The 23,253-nt window shown below is 40.1% G+C and overlaps 1 protein-coding gene across 8 annotated transcripts in view; it reads right to left on the reverse strand.

The window, feature by feature from the left end:
* Positions 1–23,253, reverse strand: part of LOC110300178 (uncharacterized) — a 149,190-nt gene that overhangs the window by 2,828 nt on the left and 123,109 nt on the right. For all 8 annotated transcript variants that reach the window (XM_085844040.1, XM_085844043.1, XM_085844042.1 and 5 more), the window contains exons 58-65: positions 19,931–20,141; positions 17,987–18,167; positions 15,462–15,532; positions 14,712–14,829; positions 10,536–10,747; positions 9,353–9,572; positions 4,789–4,901; positions 3,885–3,980 (exon numbers count right to left, since the gene is read on the reverse strand). In XM_085844040.1, the coding sequence (XP_085700166.1) occupies positions 3,893–3,980; positions 4,789–4,901; positions 9,353–9,572; positions 10,536–10,747; positions 14,712–14,829; positions 15,462–15,532; positions 17,987–18,167; positions 19,931–20,141 (1,214 nt within the window). In that variant the 3' untranslated portion in view covers positions 3,885–3,892. The remainder of the gene's footprint in view (positions 1–3,884; positions 3,981–4,788; positions 4,902–9,352; positions 9,573–10,535; positions 10,748–14,711; positions 14,830–15,461; positions 15,533–17,986; positions 18,168–19,930; positions 20,142–23,253) is intronic.

Consider the following 23,253-nt stretch of genomic DNA (forward strand, 5'->3'; position numbering starts at 1 on the left):
AACTGTTTAGAGTATCACCCCCAAAACCTACTCTTTGGGTGGACTGAACTCTTACCTCATGATTTCTGTGTTGAGTAATAATTTTCAGATATTTGCATTTCAACTTATATAAGACAAAGGTGATGGAACTTGGACTGAAATATGTACTGTAATTATGCTCAGCCCCAACGTTATACACAGGAACCAGAAGTCAAGTCAAAAGATAATCTACTGGTGAACTCTAATATGTAAGCTGGTTTATGGTTAAGGAGAGAAGCTGACAGGTCAAACTTTAACCTACTCCTTCCTAGTTAGGAAGAACTTACCAATGATTCTATAAATCATGAAGAGTTCGAAAGTCATAGTGAAGCAAATCACAGACATATCAGATCCTGTGTCAAAGAACGGATGGAATAGAGGAGGAAGTGACAGAAGACAGCAGAGATTCCAGAGAACTAGACTCTCTCTAGACTATGCCTTAGTTTTTATTCTGGCTTAGAAGCAGACACACCAATCCTCATATTAGAACTAAGGATCAACCCTCTCCTACGTTTGCTGTGAGGTGACTTTCAACAAGTGCCCCACCCCCTGAAATGAAATGTTAAATATATTGTTTTAACAGAAAAATGACACTGGGAGAACTAAAAAGTCACATGCAAAGGAAAACAGTTGGCCTCTCTACAAATAGTGTATGAAAAGGAGATAATATGTAACCTTGGGTTAGGGAGAAAAGCGCTTGTTTTATATGATGGCAAATCTAAGTTGTCAAATTGACTACATCTGGAATAAAACCCAGGCAGTCGGTTCACATTTGTGGGGCCTTTTCTTGGTGGATCACTTGAGGTAAGAAGACCCACCCAAAATCTGGGCCATGGTATCTGGGGTCAGCCTATAGGAAAGGACATGGAAGAAGGAAGTTTTTGTTCTTTTCCTGTCTGCCCCCACTCTCACTGGCAAGTTCATCCACCCTGTTGGTGAGTCATTGCTTCCCTGGTGCTAGAACCTACTTCTTCAGGATTCCAAAGCAGACTGAAGGCCAGCAGCTCTGTAGTTGTTCTCTGGGACTCCAGCACCAGACTGGGGCTGTAGTATCATCCATCCTTATGCACTGAAAATTACTGGATTCTTGGTGTTCCCATGTGAGACAGTCATTACAGAACTACCAAGACCACAGCTTGTAAGCCGCTCAAAAAATTCTCTCTCTCTCTCTCTCTCTCTCTCTCTCTCTCTCTCTCTCTCTCTCTCTCTTTTTTTTTTTTTTGGTTTTTTGAGACAGGGTTTCTCTGTATAGCCCTGGATGTCCTGGAACTCACTTTGTAGACCAGGCTGGCCTCGAACTCAGAAATCCACCTGCCTCTGCCTCCCGAGTGCTGGGATTAAAGGTGTGTGCCACCAATACACATATTAGCAACATCAGTTATGATCTTTTAAAGAACCCTGACTATTACACCTTGAAAAAAAACATGTCTTATTCTCAAAACTTATGTTTAAAAAAGAAAGAGAGAGAAGCTAGGTATAGTGACATACACTTAGAATCACAGGCCAGGAGAAGCAAAGGCAGGCAGAACCTTGGCACTTGTTGGCCATCCAACAAAGTTCCAAAGCAACATAATAAGTGAAATAAAAATTATCTAAAACAAACAACAAAAAGGCGAAAAGGTGGAGGTTGTTTGGCTTTGCATGCACAAGTACATATATGCATCCACATGCACACAAACAACACATTCAGACACAAACACACACAATCATCTATCTATTTATCTATCTTTCTATCTACCCATCTAGTTATCTACCTTTCCATCTCTACACAACATATATTAAATAAAATACAGCAATAATGCTTCCTAACAAAAGCTGGCCATAAATTCTTAGAGAGAATACAAGAAGAACAGACAGATCAGCAATACCTTGGAATTAAGCATTATGGTGACTGAAATAAACTCAGCAACTGACTGCAAAGGCAAGTCATTAAATGGCAGAACATATGTGAAAATCATATATCTGGCAATGGACTAAGATCTAGCATAAATAAGGACACATATAAATAAAACTTTATAAGATAATCATTTTTAAAATGGAAAGATCTTCTAAATGGCATTTCTCTAACAACAATATCCAAGTTAGCAATATAAGCAGACAAACAAAACATGCAATCCGAATCATCTCATTAGTTAATACAGATGTACAAATGAAATGCAGAGAGGCGCCACTTTCCATCACTGTCATGGCAACTTTTTCCCCATACAAAAAGACAGAAAACGAGTGTTGGCAAGAGGGGAGGAAATGATAGCCCTCCTGTCATGCTGGTGCAGGCAGTATGGAAAGCAGTGTGCACCACTGTCAGCCACCCCAATATCAAAGCAGTGATCACATGACTCAACAACCTCACCCACAAGTGTTCATCCAGGAGAAAGGGAAACGTGCGGACGTGCACACAAACACGTAAATGCACTCCATAGCAGGATAACTGGTACATGGAATCAACACAGTGCATGGCAGACCTCCACACAGAATAGCAGTCAGCAGTTGAAAATGCTCAAGTACTGATGCAACTGCAATAGGATGGGACTTTGAAAGAAGCCAGTCAGACAAGAAGCCAGACCACACAATGTGAAAGTCCATTCTTCGACCCTATAGGAGGAACAACAATATGAACTAACCAGTTCCCCCCAGAGCTGTGTCTCTAGTTGCTATGTAGCAGAGGGTGGCCTAGTCAGCCATCAATGGGAAGAGAGGCCCTTGGTCTCGCAAAGATTATATGCCCCAGTACAGGGGAATGCCAGGGCAGGAAGCAGGAGTGAGTGGGTTGGGGAGCAGGGTGGGGGTAGTGTATAGGGGACTTTTGGGATAGCATTTGAAATGTAAATGAAGAAAATATATTTTAAAAAAAATAAGAAAGAAAGAAATGTTAAGGATAGCTAAGTCTATAGAGCAAAGGTGAAATGCCCAAGACAGGTAAGTCTACAGGGAAAAAGTGTAATTTCCTAGGTTGGGTAAGAGAGGGGGTATGAGATAGCTACAAAGAATGAAGTTTCTTTTTAGAGCGACAGCAGTGTTCTAAAGTGTTAATTGCAGCTCAATAAATCTATTACAAAATACTGACTTTATAGCTGGGTAGTGGTGGTACATGCCTTTAATCCCAGCACTCAGGGGCCAGAGGAAGATGTATCTCTGTGAGTTTGAGGCCAGCCCCGTCTACAGAGTGAGGTCCAAGGCAGCCAGGGCTACACAGAGAAACCCTTTCTCAAGAAAAAAATACAGATTTGATATTCATGTCTGAGGGTCCTGTACTGTAGCAACGTTTCAGGACATAAGGGGGTCAACAGCTGGCAATCTTAATAGAAAAGGTAAGCTTTGTCCACGCACTCAGTGGTCTTATAATAGTCACTTCATTGCTCAAAGCACTGAGACATTTTCATTTTCTCAAAACAGGAAGGAAGGAAGGAAGGAAGGAAGGAAGGAAGGAAGGAAGGAAGGGAGGGAGGGAGGGAGGGAGGGAGGGAGGGAGGAAGGGAGGAAGGGAGGAAGGGAGGAAGGGAGGAAGGGAGGAAGGGAGGAAGGGAGGAAGGGAGGAAGGGAGGAAGGGAGGAAGGGAGGAAGGGAGGAAGGGAGGAAGGGAGGAAGGGAGGAAGGGAGGAAGGGAGGAAGGAAGGAAGGAAGGAAGGAAGGAAGGAAGGAAGGAAGGAAGGAAGGAAGGAAGGAAGGAAGGAAGGGAAGAAGGAAGGAAGGAAGGAAGGAAGGAAGGAAGGAAGGAAGGAAGGAAGGAAGGAAGGAAGGAAGGAAGGAAGGAAGGGAAAATGGAGGGAATGAGAAAGGAAGGAAAAACAGAAGAAAGGAAGAAAGGAAGGAACAAATGAACAAACAAACAAACAAACAAACAAACGGACTTTGGTCTGAAAACTTACTTAATGTCTCAAAACTGCCCCGTTCTTGAATGCCCACAAGAACTACATTCTCCAATTTTGTGCCCAGTTTTTGTCATTTTCAAACGTTTCTTAATTCTGTAAGAATGTAAAAACATAATTTTTCCGATGTCAAATACTTATTAATTGTTTAAACAGGTTCTAATCATGTGAAATAAATGTATCTATAAATTATGATCTAATTTTAACCCAACTTTTCTTTAAAGATTTTATATAATTATTATCATAGGAAAGGAATATGAAGGCAAGTAACATATACAGCATATAATTGGCTTTGTAACTATTTACAGATCTTAAAAATACTACTGTCCATTTTCATATATGTGTACAAAACATCAACATAGTATTAGCTTTAACTCAAAGTTCACCTAAAGAGATAAAATAGTATACTGTTTTTAAAAAAGTCTTCATTTATTACTCTGTGTGTGGTGTGGTGTGTGTGTGTGTGTGTGTGTGTGTGTGTGTGTGTGTGTGGTGTGGTGTGTGTGGTGTGGTGTGTGTGTGTGTGTGTTTGTGTGTGTGGCGTGTGGTTTGTGTGGTGTGGTGTGTGTGTATGTGTGTGTGTGTGTGGTGTGTGTGTGTGGTATGTGTGGTGTGTGGTGTGTGTGTGGTATGTGTGGTGTGTGGTGTGTGTGTGTGTGTGTGTGTGTGTGTGTGTGTGTGTGTGTGTGTTGAGCAGTTGCTTCTCTCCTTTTTACCATATGGGTCTCAAGATCTGACATGGCTTGTCATGGTTGGCAGTACACCCCTCTCCTCTATACATGTGGAGCCATCTTGCAGGCCCAACTTCCATTCTTTTGACTTTACAGTTAGGTTTTATTAAAGATATCATTTGTATTACAGTTAATATGAATGGTTGGCAACACTTAAAACACAAAGATCTTACCCAATAATCTCCTTTTCTATTTCATCGTTTTTCTTCTTCTGGTGATACAACTTATATTCTAAAGTCTGCTTTAATTCTGTAAGTTCTTTGAAGGATTTTTCCTCATCTTCCGTCTTTGAGAAAGCACACAAAATACTTTAAAACTCTGGAGACTCTTCCCTTCTTTCTTGGAACTATCATCTCATGAATTCATGTTCAGTGTGCTTAGAAACATCTAATAAACATGGTAACCTTAACACAACCAGGGGAACATGCAAAACAAAGATTGCTCTTCTTATTTCTCTGCTGGGTTATTTTTCGAGTGTATTTGTCTATGTGTGTGTATGTTTTTGCCTGCATGTTAATGTGGGCACCACCTGTGTGCAGTTTCCACAAATATAAGAACTGGGTATCAGATCCCCAGAGACTGGATTTATAGATGCTTGTGCACCTATGCGGTGCTGGGAATCGAACCCGAGTCCTTCAGAAAAGCAGCCAGTGCCCTTAACTACTGAGCCATCTCCAGCCACCTACTTATTTAGTTTCACTAAAACTGTATTATAAAGAATTTGCAAGTAAAAAATACAGTGAAATTAGGCAGTCCCAAAGTCTACCTCAGTGAATACAGTTAAAAAAATAGCCATTTTGCAACTGTGGACCTTCATGTGGGACTTTTTCATTTTCTGTCGAATAGATTTTTATGCACTTATCCACTACAAAAAAATAAATGAAACATAAAAATATCCATGATAGAGTTGAAACAAGAAAAACAATTATCTTTATAATCTCCTTAATGGCTTTTCTTTGAAGAGTTAATTCATATCATAAAGTTTTTTGGGTTGGGTGGTGGATAAGTGCACAAAAGTATTTTTTCTTTCATTGAGATTTTCAGACTGGATCTGATTTCACTGTGTGAAGATTTTCTATAATAAAGTTTATATATTTAAAAAAAGATCTCAAATTCATTTATGTTTTCCACTTTCCTGTTGTTTAAATTACTGAAATGTATTTGATAAAAATGAAAGACTTCACTAATAAGGATTAATTTTGAAAACTAAAGTATGGTTGCATTTACACCCTAGTGTAAGTAGTCCAAGCTCACGTAGGTCATAATTTACCAGGGTAACTTTCTGAGGAAAAACTATTGCCTTTCATCAGATCTTCAATCATACAATTGCAATGAAAAAAAAATTGAGAGTCAACAAGAATATTTCAAATTATTTTTCTTTTCTTTTCTTTCCTTTTTTTTTTTTGCCATGACTTCTGTTTTGCCATATCGACCTGACTTCAGTATGTATATATTTGTGTGTGTGTGTCTGTGTGTGTGTGTGTGTGTAGTGTATGTGTTTATGTGTGTGTGTCTCTCTGTCTATATGTTTGTGTACCTCTGTGTGTGTGCACTCCCATGTGTTCATATATGTATCTGTTCAGTGTGTGTGTGTGGGGGGGGGGGGTGGCCTGGAGATTGGTGTCCAGTGTCTTCCTTTCCTCTTTATTTTTTGAGTCATGGTTATCCATTGAACCTGGATCATTAATCACCAGACCAACTGGCCAGCCACCTCTAAGGATTCACTGATCTCTGGCTCCCCAGCACTGGGACTACAGACACATACACAGCTACACCAGAGATAAGCGCTTTACCTACTGAGTCATCTCCTCAGAAGCCCTTACATTGTTTCTACATAATACAGCCCTTAAAGTCTAGTTGGGGTTTTCCTCTATTTCTCTTGCCAAATTCTCTGAATTCCTTAATCACCAAGCTTTGATCAGATTCCCAAACCCACATGTGCAACCTGTACTCTTTTTGTTTGTTTGTTTTGTTTTGTTTTTCGAGACAGGGTTTCTCTGTGTTATCCTTGCTGTCCTGGAACTCACTTTGTAGACCAGGCTAGTCTCGAACTCAGAAATCTGCCTGCCTCTGCCCCTCTGCCCCTCTGCCCCTCTGCCCCTGCCCCTGCCCCTCCTTCTGCCCCTGCCCCTCCTTCTGCCCCTGCCCCTCCTCTGCCCCTCCTCTGCCTGCCTCTGCCTCTCTGCCTCTGCTTGCCTCTGCCTCTCTGCCTCTCTGCCTCTCTGCCTCTCTGCCTCCCTGCCTCTCTGCCTCTCTGCCTCTCTGCCTCTCTGCCTCTCTGCCTCTCTGCCTCTCTGCCTCTCTGCCTCTCTGCCTCTCTGCCTCTCTGCCTCTCTGCCTCTCTGCCTCTCTGCCTCTCTGCCTCTCTGCCTCTCTGCCTCTCTGCCTCTCTGCCTCTCTGCCTCTGCCTCTGCCCCCCAAGTGCTGGGATTAAAGACATGCACCACCACGTGCGGCTGCAACCTGCACTCTTAACTAATGTCATTTATATGTTTATTTCTCCTAGGTCTTTCCTCATGGGGGAAGCGATTAAGCTGGTTAGGTTCATACATGTGCTGATTCTTATTGGTCTAACTCTGAATGTAAGGACTTTCTTGAGGTGGAAGCAGAATCTCAGCATTAGGGTGTTGACTAGGAGACTACATCTTATTTTCCCATGAGCAGACCATCATTTGTTTGCTTTCTGAATAATTTTCTTCTTTATATATGATCATACAGACGTCTTGTTCTGAGGATCTCCTCCTCTTGGGCACACTAAGTGACATCTATCTTTTATCCTAAAGTCATACTCTTTACCTCCAAACCTACCTTTTCCTATTATTTTATAGAACATGTTGTTACATCTTGAGCTATTATTTTCCTAATAAAAATATTCCAATTATTACCAGTTACAGAAGGCTCTAAGCAATTGTCAAGTGATGATTACATAATAGCACTCTGAAGGGGCTCCACTGTAACTATTAAAAATGTCTTCCAGTATGAATAAAATAATTGCTTTTAATTTCTCAGGGTATAGTATGATTTGATTAACTAATACTCCACAAGGAAGCAATATAGTCCTATTGCTTCTATTCTCAAAAACACTTTAAGGGAAGGTAGCACCGTGTTACCATTTACACACCCAGTTATTGCCCTTGCATAACAATGTACAATGATTTTTCTAATAATAACAAAGGACTTTTAACATTTTTAACACATTCTTAACAAGGAAATGTACTGATAGAGAAAGGGATTAGTTCTTTAGAGCACTTGCTGCCTTTGCAAAGGACCCAGTCTCAATGCTCTGCCACCCACATGTTAATTCACAGACATTCCTAACTCCAGTTCCAGGGGACACATCCTCTTCTAGCCTCCAGGGCTCCCAAGCATGCCTGGAGTAGTACTTATGCATACATGTAAGCAACGCACTCATACGTACAAAATGATTTTTAATTTACATAAGTATGTAAAGTATGAAACCTAACTAACAAGACAATTCAAACTCAGCTAGCTAAGGTCTTATAATTTGTATAGTTAAAAACAATTTTTGCATTTCTTTCTTTTTAAGGTATTTAACTGCAATGCTGTCTAAGAAATCTGAAATTTGTTGTCTGAAGCACATAAAATATATTAGGTATCATTAGTCATGGGCTTAAATGCCTTTCTTATGCATTAAAATCATGCTGAAAACACCACCAAAATGATAAGCTGGTGTGCAGCAACTGAAATCGTGTTTTAATAAAAGTGATATCCAATAAAATCTACCCGGAGAAGATTTATATTTTATTGAAGTGGGTGTTCTGCTTATGCTATTTTTCATGAGCCAGGCTATATTTCATCCTGGGGCAGATATACTTGAACTTCTCATTTGCCCATTGTGCCATGCGGAAGCCATGCTTAGAGTCTCTGGATATGACAGTTAGGATGAACAGAACCATAGTGCTGGTGAGTGAGGTAGTGGTTGGAGCACTGTCCAGTTTTACATAGCAACTTGGACACAGCGACTATAGATAGCTTTTAGTGATAGCTGCTTTTATTTAAAGGCTATTAGTATCAATTTCCTCTTTGTCACTAGTCATTCAAATGAGGGTGAAATACAGAGGCATGAGTGACCTCCACTTTTAAAATGCAAGCACTTTCTTATTTATACTATATATAATTATTGGGATACTAACAAGAACGGTGGTGCCATAAATATATTTTTTAAATATTGATACAAACATTCTTTAGGATACATCACAATAAAGGACATCTTCTTGTTTAAAAAAAGTGGTAAAATCTACTTCTAAGAATTGGTTTTGATTTTGTTTCCTCTAGTCCATACATTATAAGCATTAAGTCAAAGTTACTTTAAATTATTAACACCCATAATCATGAAGTGTTGGCTGCTGGTACTTCACTCATGGTAAATGCTCAGACCTGGGACTCTGCAGGGGAAACATCAAAGTGCTGTAACCACCGAGAAGCTTCCCCAGATGCCTCAGTCTACCCACAGTCACCTCCACATTAAACTAGGCAAGAATCGATTTTAAACAATGTGTAAATGTTCAGTTACAGTCATTTAATCTAATAGGAAAAGACAGACTCTTGACACTGTTTTGGAAAAAAAAAATGAACACTTTGTCTCCTATCATAATCAACCCATATTGTCCATGTGCTTGACATGTATGGTAAGTAAGTGCTTTGGTGGTGCCCAAATCTAAAAGCAAGGATTCCAGCAACAAATCTGAAAACAGAGGGAATGAAAGCACAACCAACCGTCCTGTGGCATCTTTGCGAGCTGTAGTTGGAAGACCTTGGGTTTCCTGGGATAACCCCAGCCTCGCGTGGGAAGACATACGGGTGAGGGCAAGCGCATGCCACACAAGGGCTTTTGAGATCAAACCTTGTTTCTGATGTGCTCAGAGGAGATGTGTCCTGCTCCACTGTGATGTGAACTTTGGTGCGGGATTCCTCTAGTCTCTTATTCCTGTGGAGACTGAAAGGGCATGCGCTCTAAGTATCCCATCTGTCAGTAAATGTCTTCTTAAAGGTACTGTAAGAATGCACAGAGTTTCATCCATTAAACAGTCTTAACGCTGGAAAGAATGTGTAAAAGGATGCCCACTGTGCACATAATTATAGGTTTCAAGTTGTTCCAAAGGATTTCACATGTTTCTAAGCAAATTCTGAGGTAAGAAGCACACCACATAATATCAGAAGTAGAGACATATATATGGCTTCACGGGTTAAAAAAATGCGGCCCTCTGAGAGGACCCTACAATCCTTAAGGTTGGATTAGAGATATTTAACTTGAAAGGTAGTAACATGAGATTATGAATATGATAACATGTGGTTATAATAGCAAGTTCACTAATATAAGCTTATTAAATATTATATTGTACCCATTAGATACATACAATTCGTCAAACAGAATATTTTATGGATACTTGTGTTTAGGAAACAAGTTTACGAGGTTAAAAGAAAATCCTCTTGAGGATATCTCCAAGTTTTTGGTTTCAACATTTGTATAGAACACGGGTAAAATTAAGCTTTGGGCAGTGGCCAGTAATCAGTGGTCACACCACAAGGAAAGCTAAGTTAGAAGCTGCACACTTTGTGCAAGAAGGGTGCGAAGTTAGCTCTTAGTATTCCATTACAACCCTTCAAACAGCATCCAGAATTTTACTATTGCTATTTCTTGGCAAGCTGACAAGCAAACTTATACCAAACAACTATGTGAGGGTGTAAACAGAGAAAATCTCATCAAATATAAAGAGGGGATTCAGTTTGTGCCAGAACAACGTTTTGAAGGCGAGAATTGTACTATCTAACATTTCCCAAAATTATATTGGCTAGCTTGCTTCTGCATCCATTAATCTCAGGACTAGTTCACCGAAGGTTTCGTCTTAGAGAAAATTGGAGATCACTCCTTTTTCTGCAACTTTTCTGTTTCACTTACTTGTATAGTCCATATAACAATGCATTGCTAATCCTTAATTCTTCTATACACTGTTGCTCATAACTTTTCAGGCTGCTTGTATTTGGGTCTTGTACAGTTTTCCTTTGGGAGGGTTCAGACCGCAGACTGTGGATTCTGACTCCTATCTGATTCATTGGGGAAACGTTGTTCTTACATAACACCTCCAAAGTTTCTCGAACTCCTGACTGTGTCTAAAGCAAGTTGAAATGATATACTTAGAAAAAAATATTCAAATATTTACTGTATATTTGATAGTTTTATGTTGAGTAAATGATTCAACTGCAGATCTAAACTGTTGTAAAATATTTATCATCAACTGGAGAGATAACTCAACGGTTAAGAGCACTTGCTGCTCTTGTGAAGGATCTAGGCCCTCAGTACTTACATGGTGATTTGCAATCATACTCAACTACAGTTCCATGGGATCCAATGCTCTCTTATGGCTTCTGTGGTCATCAGGCGTATATGTGGTATACATATGTATATGCAGGCAAACATTCATAAACATAACAAAATAAAAATAAATGTTTAAAGATTTAAAATTATTAGTATCAACCATAATAAATCTGAATCAACTATTTTTCGTTCATGTGTGGTGTGGTGTGTGTGTGTGTGTGTGAGGACTGAAACCATCTTCTTAGGAAAGTACTCTATCAGTGAGCTAAGTGATCCTCCCTGAATAGTTCTTATATAATTGCTCATTTAACTAGACAATTCAACTACTTGTGGACTCAGTTTAAATCTACTGAAATCTCATTTGAGAGCATGAGCAACATAGGGTAGAAGAGCAAGAAGAGTGGGGCTCTGAAGGCCATGCTTGCTCCCAGATTCACATCCATCAAAGAGATTGACGGGAAGAGAATTAATGTTACATTGCAGCCAGAAACAAAACTGATATGAGAAAGGGCCTATGGAAAAGGCTGCAAAATATGCAAGAACCAGCATGTGCCTTCTGAGATAAGACCAAATAAAGGGTACCACTGAGAACACAAGGTCTGAAGATTACCTTAAAGCTGTTTGTTGTGTCTTCATAAAGCCTCACATTTCCTAGTGGGTTTTAAGGTTTCTAATATCATAAAGGTATTATTTGAATACAGTTGAGGAGCTTATCCAGAATAATTTGTTGGGTGGAGAAATGTCCTCGTCATAGAGAGAGCATGAGGCTCCTGCAGGGGACCTGAGTTTGGTTCCTGGCAACCACATTGCATGGCTCACAATCACCTACCTGTAACTTAAGCTCTGTGGGATCTGGAGCCCTCTTCTGGACTCTAAAGGCCATAGACACCCACGCACACACTCACACAAAAGGTTTATAAAGGTGGCTCTTTGAATGACACAGATCCAAACAAAATCCACAGGAGACTCAAAGTTCTAAAGGGAAATATACCCAAAGCACCGCTGATTAGCATTCATTAAGGAGACACAGAGAGGAAGCACACGGAGGAAAATGCCCAGGCACAAACACAGTCTGTTTCACAGGAAAGGAAGAACCCACCGTTACCAGAGAACTGTAACATTGACTCTAATGCCTGGGAACAGTCTCGGAGATGCTTCAAGCAAGCGTGTGTGCCCTTAATATGACCCATTCTCCATCCCGCTGTGGGGTTACGAATCCAGCAGAGTGTTGGTTATGTGGATTGTAAATGGCTTATTCGGAGGTGTTGCGAGAAATAATAAAAAAGAATCCACGCTATCACTGCCATGGCACTGGTGGCTGGCGGGCCAGGCACTGGAAGGCAATGGCCAGCCTGTTCTCATCTCGTGGAGACTCTCTGACTCAGAACGCCAAAATCTCCCCATCCAGCTCGCTAAGTTCCCACCGGCAGGTCTGTACCAAGCCAGCCCCATGCTTCAAAACTCCCATGGCCCTTTGTGGTGCACTTCTGGCAAACCCACACTTGGCTGCCGTACCTTTGTCCCTGGAACCCAGTCAAGCCACTCCTCCGTGAAAGAAAACACCACACAAAACTTAGTTCAGAATCAATGATAACCCAATCACTGAACGCATCAACTAGAATCCTAATCTTGTTTGGGTTTTTTTGTTTGTTTTTTCGAGACAGGGTTTCTCTGTGTAGCCCTGGCTGTCCTGGAACTCACTCTGTAGACCAGGCTGGCCTCGAACTCAGAAATCCGCCTGCGTCTGCCTCCCAAGTGCTGGGATTAAAGGCGTGTGCCACCATGCCGGGCCAAAATCCTAATCTTGTAAGCCACATTAAATCTAAATCCTCCGGTTGCAAATCCTGGGAGATTCACCATCTAAACTGGGAGACACTCGTAGCAACATCTTGTCCTCTTGCTGTTCCCTCTCTTGCTTCCTCTTTCCTTTTTTTTTTTTTTTTTTTTTTTTTAGGTTTTTCGAGACAGGGTTTCTCTGTATAGCCCTGGCTGTCCTGGCACTCACTTTGTAGACCAGGCTGGCCTCGAACTCAGAAATCTGCCTGCCTCTGCCTCCCGAGTGCTGGGATTAAAGGCGTGCACCACCACGCCCGCCAAAAGTCCTGCCTACTGGCCCAGTGATTGGTTCCTTTATTCCTTAGGGGAAGGTTCACAAGAAGTCACCTGAGTACTCATTCCTCAGTTCAGACAGCCTCTCCTGGGAAATAGGAATTAACATCAAAATACAAACAGCACCAAGGCCATCCACCACACAGAAGAGTTGTATTTTCCAAGACATACCCTAGAACCACAACGTAACTACAGCATCCCCATCGAGACCAGGAAACGATGATGAATGGAAAGCTATTTTAAGTCATGACTGTCCGGATGAATTATCAGTGCAAAAGGGTGGGGGGGTGTGGCTTTAAATGAGCCAGAAACAAGTTGCACACCATAGGATGCAGTAAATACAGACATTGAAGATGAGCACTGTTAATAAGAAGATGTGGTAGACGGATAGAAAACAAGACATTAGAAAAACTGAAGAAAGTTTGCAGGTCTCCAAATGCAATTTTAAACAATCTGGGTAATGTGCCTGGCCGAAGATTCCGCAGGCCAGGCGGGTTGAGCACAGAGAGTGGGGGGTTTATGCTTTCATAAATAAGAGCTGAAAACAACCGGAAGAGTTTTGTTTTAAAAAACAGAGGTTTTTTTCTGACTTCAATGATGTGATTTTGAAGGCAAAAGGCAGCTTTGAGTTTTCTGATTTCTTTTATCAGTGTGGGGATGGGCTATGGAGGGTGTGTGTGGGGGGCAGAATTGAACGCAAAGCCTGGTACATACTAAACAGTGCTTGGTGGCTGAGACACAGCCTGAACCTGCTCTGAATATTCTAGTCAATTTCTATTTTCCTTTCCTTGTAGGGCAAATGAAGCAATCGTTTTAAAATCGTTTTTAATAAAACAGACGTAGCTCTCTTTGGATGAAATGCATGGGGAGCAGAGCTTTTTAGCCCTCCAAGTTTGTTTCTATGGTTACCCTTATGTTTACAGTGTTCAATCATTCTCACCAACCACGCAGATCACCTTGAGTTGGGAAAGCTAAATTAGTACTTTGAGTAAGATGTTTCTTAAGTTTCTGGGACATGGTGTGATTTTTTGAAGACTTTACTCTTGAAAATTCTTCATTGGAAGGAGTTCTATCATGAATCCTGTACTAACTGGGGGAGTATAAATATCTCTGCTCAGGTTTTGAGTACAAGCGAACCTTCACCCTTAGGATGTTGACCTGTACACTTCATCCTATTCTCTTTTATGATAGTGGAATTTTGAGTAAAAAAAAAAAAAAAATATATATATATATATATATATACATACATATAATGTGTGTGTGGGTATGCATATGTATATACACATATATGTGTATATACATATGTATATGCATGTGTATATACACATACACACACATATATATGTATGTGAAAACACACATACACGCACACACACATATATATTTATATATATCACCTCATGGAAGCTTTGTGCCAAAGATCCTTTCTGTTACATAATCGACTACTACCAAAATCATCAATTTTATTAATGCATCAGCTTCTCATATAACACAGTAGATTGAGCAACAGTTTAGCAAGCAGTATCAGTAAGAACACAATGAACACATTTTTGGTGAGAAATTTAATATAGTCCCTAAAGATATTCCCATATATTATTAAGAAAGAAAAATGCCTTTTTAGCATGACAGAAATTAATGAGATCCACCTACCAGCTTTGAACTTTGTCCCAGTCTTTCACGTGAGTTCTGCAGACGTCTGCTAAGCTTTTCGATTTTCTTAGCTTGCTCTTTAACTTTAACTTTTAACTCAGAATTTTCATGTTCAACCCTAAAAGTCACGTTTTAAAGCAATCATTCTCATAGACTAGTCACTCTAATGCCATGTAATTTAAAAACTATTTTAACGTAGTCTATAAAGGAATGGGTTTTATTGACATTTTATCCATGTGTATCATTAGACATTGTTCTTTTTTGCCCCTAGCCTTCTTCCTCATCCCTTCTCTCAGCCTGATCTGCTTTTTCCCTGTGTCCCACTCTCCTGCTTCCATGTCACAGGTGACCTGTCACAGTCACTTGCTCCCCTTCTGTCCTGACTGTAGATCCCCTGTTCCCCTTTCAAAGCCCCCCTTTCATTGTGAAATGCCACATATAATTTTGATAAATTACACAAAATAGAAGCTATATAACTATGACATATTTTAAAAGGTTGTAGTTTTGCAATTACACTGTTTTCCACATTGGTAAGAATGTGCAAATTTTAGCTACAGTGTAAAAATGTCCTTCATGCTCTTCCACTGAGCTACTTCCAAAAAATTAGAATTGTTTCAAGTGACTTAAAGCACAGGTCTCAGGCTTTACACACAGATGTACTGGGTGTCACAACTGATGTATGCCCCCTTACCACATCTCATAGTTGTTTATAAACACTCAAGTTCTATCCTATGCAGCTTTCACTTATACCTTTGTAAGTCATCTTTCATCTTCTGGGCAAGTTTTATAGCGTCTATGTGTTGATCCTGTGCTTCTTGCAACTAAAGAAGAAAAGATTGAAAATAATTAACTAGCATCCTGTCATCAGTGAGTAATGTGTTGAAGACTTCTGGAACAGGGCTAGATCCTTTCGTGAGCATGCTGCCTGTAGCAAGCTTGGTGTTGAAATTTCCCAGAGAGATGAGTATTGCTTCTCACAGAGCCTGAAGTCATACTGTCTCCCTTGTCATAAAAAGTGTGTCTTAATATTTCTCTAGGACTGATATAATATATGTATATATGTGTGTGTATATATATATGATTCTTAAATGTAAACTGTATAATATCTGATACGGGTGTTGGAACGCTTGAGAAATGGGGAAAGGAAGGGACACCCTTGTGGTGTTTATTTTTTTGGCATTCCAAATGCCAAACATCATCACTGTTGCACAAAGAGTTCTAACAAATGAAAACAGCGACATCTCTGTCCAGTCATGAAATGCACTGATATGACATCTCAGCCTTTAGTGGGGGGCAACATCTGCACAGATGCCTCAACATCTGCTCCTTAATCCAAGTGCCACGAGTGACGACATTTTTCTTCGTCATAAGCATGCTAACGTCCTGTATCCCAGTGTCCTCTTCTGTGAGACAGACATAATCAGAGTATTTATCTCACTGGGTTACTGGGACATTCCAAAGAGAGTATGCACGTGGATTATGATCATGTGACCCAGGGTGATATACACCCGATGCCAGCATTGATACTGTGTTTGCATTTTGTTCTGTGATCAAATTTGATCTCTGAGGAGCAAGCACATCCATGGGATGAGAGTGACAACACCAGAATGCGACTCTGCTGTTTCATCAGACTTTCCCTCAGCTCACTGACAGTTTTATTTCTTTCTAGTAATCTATGGCTTAACTGCTGTCAATAGTATTCATTAAGCAAGAATCATTGCTTATATAAATTACTCATTAATTCAGTAACATAGTTACTCATTATATTAATTATTCATTAAGCAAATGTAAACAACATGCTTTGGTCAGGTCCCTCACTAATAATATGCAATATCCTGACCGTCAGAGGAAGGCTGATGTATTAATCTGTAACTACTGGACTCTGCTAGGACTTCAAGGTTCTCTAATACCTATGAGGAAGGAAATATGGCATGTTCATTGTTGTTTGATACTACATTAATCTCTCCTGTTTCCCAACCCTTAGATACATTCCACCCCATATATATATATATATATATATATATATATATATATATATATATATGTGTGTGTGTGTGTGTGTATACACATATATATATGTATATACATACATATATATATATATATATATATATATATATATATATATATCAAGTCCTGTATTTCTAATCTGTAATCTGCATATTAGAGATAATGTTTATCACCCTGAATTTGCCTTACATTTACCATGATGGCTTCTAGCTTTATTTATTGTCCTAAAAATGATGCAGTTTTATTATTTACAGCTCAATAAGACTCTATCGTTTGTGTTACCACATTTCCTTTACTTGTCCACCTCTTGGTGGACATCTAGACTGCTTCCACATCTGGGCTGTCATGAATAAGCCCCATAATAAATGTGGATGTGCGAGTGTCTCTGTGTTTTCCTTTATCCCTTTACGGAAAACCACAACCAGGGAAACAGCAGAGCTGTGGAGCCAGACCCAGTGGACATCTCTACAAAACCACTCCCTCACCTAAGGTTCAGAAGAGGGGACAGAAAGTCTGTCAGACCCAAAGGATCAGAGAGTTTATTAAGTTGTGTATCCTAGCAATGTCAGGAGATAAACCCTCAAAGTCACCAACGTGATTACCCACATATGAGCTTAACAGTGACAACAACGGTCATGCTAACATGGACAGAAGAAAGCCTGGAAAGTCTCAACCCCACACAAAACCTTTCAGGCAACAAATGCTCAGGACTGCTAAGTATGGCAGAAAGTCTTCCCCCGGGAAGATTGCACAAAATGGTTATCCAATACCCGATAGTCAGCCCTGAAAATACACACACAACCAACATTAGACAGGCTGAGTGCGTCATATTTAGGAATACTTATGAATATACATATATGTGCATATGCATGCAACCACAATTAATAAAAAATGTGTTGATTAATATGAAGGAGAGTGGGGAGGGGGAAAGAACGAGGTTTGGAGATAGTAAAGGGAAGGGAGAAATGATCCGATTACATCATAATCTTGAAAATAAGTGAAATAAACTTCTTAACAAATGCTTTTAAAATGTAATAAACTAAAAATGTATGACTAGCACATGTATGCAGAAGTATTGTCTTGCCTACTGATATGTTGGGTGTTTCAGTTTCTGTAGGTATGGGATCATGACAGTTTGACAAAACCTATTTAACAGATCACATCACTGTCCTATTTACAACAAGTGCATTAACTCAGTCCAAGGGCCATTCTAAGCAACCCTGTGAAGCTGAGTGACAATGGGGGTGTTTTGGTGACCGGTTCACCTCCTTCAGGGTGTCCCTCGTAATCCTCAGTTCCCGGTCTCGTGTCCTCAGATGCGTCGCGAGCTGAGCTACCGCAGCTCTCTCCTTGTGTTGATCTTCTTTTTCATTTAAATGTTTCTTCATGATTTCATAGATGCAATGGATATTCTTTGTCTCCTCAAGTTCTTTTCTGAGAGTGAACCTGGATTGAAGGTGTGTGCCGTGAAATTAGGGTTGCTGGAAAAAGACCACAGTATCCACTCTCATCTTTATACGTTACTTATCATTATGATAAATTGTATGAAAGAGTGTCTGTTTATAATAAAAGAAAACACAGATCTGCATTGTCAAATACTTTTACTTTCTAGGCCAGTATCTTACATTTTATAATTTAAGATTAGGAGACTGGGGTTGTATTTAATAATGTATTTAATATGTAATCATGTACTTAATATGTAATAATGTATTTAATAATATGTTGCGTATATGTACATATGTGCATGTGATAACAGAGCAAGCAAGGGTATATGGGAGTGTTTGGAGAAAGAAAAGGGAAAGAATAAACCTAATTACAATCCCCCCAAAATTAAGTTAAAACGAAAGACTAGATTAAAGATTCTAACATCATCTATGCCTTTTATGCTTGCTTGTTTTTTTCGGTTTTTAACAATTTTAACTTACTTTGTTGATTATTATATATTTTATGGAAAGACTTAAGAATCCCACTTCAGACAGGACAACAAGAAATAGCTAAGCTAATGTTAACCACCATGTTCTTTCATGATAGAAAACAACCAACCCTACAGGTGTGTTGACATGTGTCAGGTCCAATTGAAACCTGGGGCAAATGGTACATTGTGGTGCCTATTACAAAATAAAAGATGGTGCTAGTCTCCAGGCTCACTCAGAATCCGAGGCTCAGCTCCTCCGCTCTTCTCACCCCACCCCTACCATTCCTGCAGCTCATGGGCTTCGCCTCCCTCAGCTTCTCCATTTGGGCTTCTCTCATGATGCTCTCTCTTCCCTGCTCTCTGGTCCTCTCTTACCAACCCCACCCCACCCCTTCTCTCTTGTCCCCTCTGTTTTGCCCCTCTTTCTAGGTCCCCCTCCCCCAATGTCTCCCCCACCCCCTCCTTTCACTGCACAGTTCACTCTGCTCCGAACAGGGCACTACTTTCCCTGCTCTCCACTCTTCCCCTCAACCTTACTTCACTCACTCACTTTACACGTTTGTGATTTTAATCCCAGCACTTTGGAGGTGGAGGCAGGTGGATCTCAGTGAGTTCAGGACAAACCAGGGCTACAGTCAGTGTGAGGTGCTATCTTAAGAAAAAAAAGGAGGGGTGTCTTTTTGCTTTAATCTATGTATGAAAGTGATGACTTCGTAACACAGTCAGTAACCATTCCCACTGTACCTTTTATTTGATGTATGATGATTTGGAATAAGCCCATTATCTTCAACACACCAAAATAAAAGTGTATTCTTTTAAAAAAAAAGTTTTAAGTAATTAAAATGACCATTTCATGCTCTATTGGTAGAATTATAAATTAATATAAACTTACTTTACAAAGATTTAGAAATATGGGTCAAAGACATTTTTAAGCTTCCCAGATTTTAAATATATGATTCTATATTGATGAGCTCATTTAAAATAAATAGGTAAGAATGTAGGAAGTTGTTCTAGATGATAATACCTGCTGAATTATTTCTAAATACTATGCAATGAACAGTGACCTTTCTATATGCAGAATGCCTACAGTACACACATTAAAACTGATACTTTAGAGAGTGTATATGTAGTTATTAGTGATATCCATGATTATCAACTGGTTTTATTATTTCCAACAATTTCTCAACCCATGAGACACAGAATTTTTCTCCTGTAAAACTGTGGAAGGAAAACCAGCAATTCCTAGACTACCTCTCCATATCTGTAACGTGGTTTTCCCAGTAGCACGTCCTACCTCAGCTTCCAGAATTCTTCGTCCCCCTGTACCACTTCATCCTCTAACTTTGATTTCTCCTCCCTTGTTTCTGATATTTCCTTCTTGAGGTCATTCTTCTCGGTTTCTATTTTTTTATTTCTTTTTCCAGGTAGCTCATTGACTTTTTTAAGATCTATTGATGCATGATCTGAGTTAAGTGAACCCTGTTTTTTAAATGGCCTTCCAGAATCTGGATAAAGGGGAAAAAAGACAAAATTATATACAGGAAGACCTTTTTTGTTTTATATACATATATGTATACATATATACATACATACACATATATACATATATATATTGTGTGTGGATGTGGATATGTGTGGATGTGAGTACATTTAAATCTCCTTTCATTTCTGAACAGGTATAGACCTGAATGCTGCCAAAATGTCTAGGGTGCTAGTTACCTTAAACTAAACTGTAAAAAGAACAGACTAGATCTATGCTTTTAGTGTAAAGTCTAGTAGAAAAGACAGATTGATGACAGTTGTGAATTCAAATAGCTGAGGTTAAAAAACAACAAAAAAAACAAACAAGCAAAGCTATGAGTTTTGTTGTATGTTGTAAAATAATGCATGGAACTGTTGGGCGGACGGTAAGCAGGATTGCAGCCAGTCCACAGAGGTCTGAGAATACTGAAGCCTGCTTCTGCCCAGTGTAGAGAAAGGGTAATGTACAGATTACTACTGGTACATGAAGCAAACAAATGGGGCCAGGGAGGCAGGTGGTGTGTAAGACAATTTTCAAGACAATGGACTTCAGATTCTGAAAACACTGAATTCCTAAAGCCCCAAGTCCCTGCTGCATGAGGGATTTTAGGCCAAGGCACAGAAGCATGAGCAGAAGAAGAGTCAGCCAAGGCAAGAGCGGTGGAGTGTTTGCATAGTCTCAGTGTTTGTTCAAAGACTGAAAGTACAGGAATCCTGGGTTTGAGGCCAGCACAGTGCTGCCTCGGGGACCAGAAAGAACATCTGGCACTGGGGTCGTGGTCCAGTGGGATAGAGATCCCTCACCTAGAGACGGCCCAAGACTCCAGGCTTGATTCCTACCACCACAGAACAAAGTGTCGATCAGACTGCTGAGGTTAGGTGATAAACCCATGCCCAGCATGAAATCAGCAAGATGAGATTGGGTAAAGTTTCTTCCTGCCCATCCAGGCAATCTGAGTTCGATCGTTAGGACAGACATAGTGGAGGGAATCAACTCATGACCACTGTTCTCTGGACTCCACAGATGTGCTCTGGCACATGCCCACGCAGGGACATACAGTAAATAAATACAACAAAGGCATTGTAGACGGAGGCAACAAGATTGAACACTGGACAGGACAAAACGGCACCAGCAGAACAGTGCCGCTCTGCAGAGACCCACTATGAAGACTGACACACTCACAGGGTACGTGTTAGAAAACTATGCAGACTGAAAGGAAAAACATCTGAAAATTTTAAAGGAAGCTATGGCCGGTGCCTGCAGTGCTGAGAGTAGTTCCTGCCCATCGGCCAGGCAAAAAGATTTCTCTTTAATCTATGAAAGACGCCAAACCCCAAGAGTTTCAGACCCCTGTACCTACATTAGATGACAGATATCTGCCCATAACTCCAACTCCAGGGCATCAGATCCTCTTCTGGCCTCTGTGGGCTATTGCACACATTCAGATATACACATAAATAAAAATTAAAAATAAGTCTCTTTTTTAAGGCTCACACCAATAGCCTTACTTCATCATTTTTTTTAAATTAAGGATTAATAAGATGCAGAAGGAGGGAAAACAACAAGATTTTTCATAGATTAATTAGCTGTATCCCTCAAGATCTATATGTTGGGGGTTGATCTGGTGCTGTGTATGCAAATGCTAAATTCTGAATCCCAAGATCTGGTTGCCCCCTATGAGCAGATTCCTATGTGCAATGGTCTTTGTTGTGTAAACCTTGCTCCCCAGTTTAAAGCCATTGGTTAAATAGAAGTGGCTACAGCCAATTACTGGGGAGAATAGAGGTAGGTGGGGCTTCAGTTACTGGGCTGGCCAACACAGGGAGAAACCACCAGGAGAGAATGAGGAGGAAAAAGAAGTAGAGAGGAGGAAGGAGAAGACAGAGAAAGAAGCTAGAGAACAGGAGGTCTCCACTAGACGTAATGGATTAGGAGCACAAGGCAGAGAGGAATCCTCCTGAGGACAGACTGTTGGAGCAGAAACAACCCAAGACTCAAACAGCAAGTGACATGGGGAAGAGCAAGTACTGGGGAATTGACAGTATGGTATACAGAAAAATAGATTGGGGGTAATTCAGCCAGTAATTGTGCAAAAGCTGATTTTAAAATCCACAGTAACTCTGCCTCAATTATTAGGCAGCTGGCCATATCGTTTTAATAACTAACAGAGTTATTAAACAACATCTTTATGCTGACATCTAGTCACAAAACATACTATAAAAATGAAGCCTTTCAAAGGCTGTTAAAAGAATGGGGGAAGAGACCCTATGGATGGAATAGTGCTCTTAAAACAGATCCTATTATACAAACTACATTTAAGGGAGGCCCCTTGGCCAGTAGTACACAGGAAACACAAAACAACTCAGAGGTATTCTTTTTATTGGTCACCTAATTTTTTCTTTGGACACTTTATTTTTTAACCTTACTCATCCTTTGTTTGTATACCATGGTTTCCTACTTTGTGTTCTTATAGGGTTGGAACGTGTGTGTGTGTGTGTGTTCCTTGTGCTTTTTTGTTTTTTATTTTCCTGTTCATTTCATAAAGAGAGAAAGAATTTGTAAAGTTAGGATGGAGAGGTGAGGGGGGTCTGTGAGGAGATGAGAAAGGATAAACTGATCAAAATATATTATATGAAAGAAATAAGATCAATTATATAAATAAATATACATCATATGCATATACGCAGAGATTCTAAAGAGAATCTCTTTGCTTTTATATGGGGAATTAGATGATTTCAAGATCTATGGCCCAGGAAGCAATCAACTGATATCAAGTGGCCAGGACCTTCATTTGGGACTCCTCAAGACTCCAGAAGCATAAAATTAATCAATTCATGTTATTTTCTAACTAGTACTCGTCAGGTTCCTTCCTCGGCCAAGGCCCTTGAAAGCTGACTAGGCCTGGCAAGGGAACAAAGACATACAGACACACATACAGAGAGATGCTGGGATTGGGTAGATTGGGCTTTCTGATAGAGAAGCCTTTGCAGTTGGGTAGCTCAGTGTGTTTATTAGAGACAGCTGAACAGGGAGGCAGGGTTACTGCATACAGCTAAGTAAGGTGAGGTTAGCTCATCTTGGTAGGAGCAGTGTCA

The sequence above is a fragment of the Mus caroli genome, unplaced genomic scaffold (genome assembly GCF_978045245.1).
Source record: "Mus caroli unplaced genomic scaffold, Mus_caroli_1 scaffold_10, whole genome shotgun sequence".
NCBI lineage: Eukaryota > Metazoa > Chordata > Mammalia > Rodentia > Muridae > Mus > Mus caroli.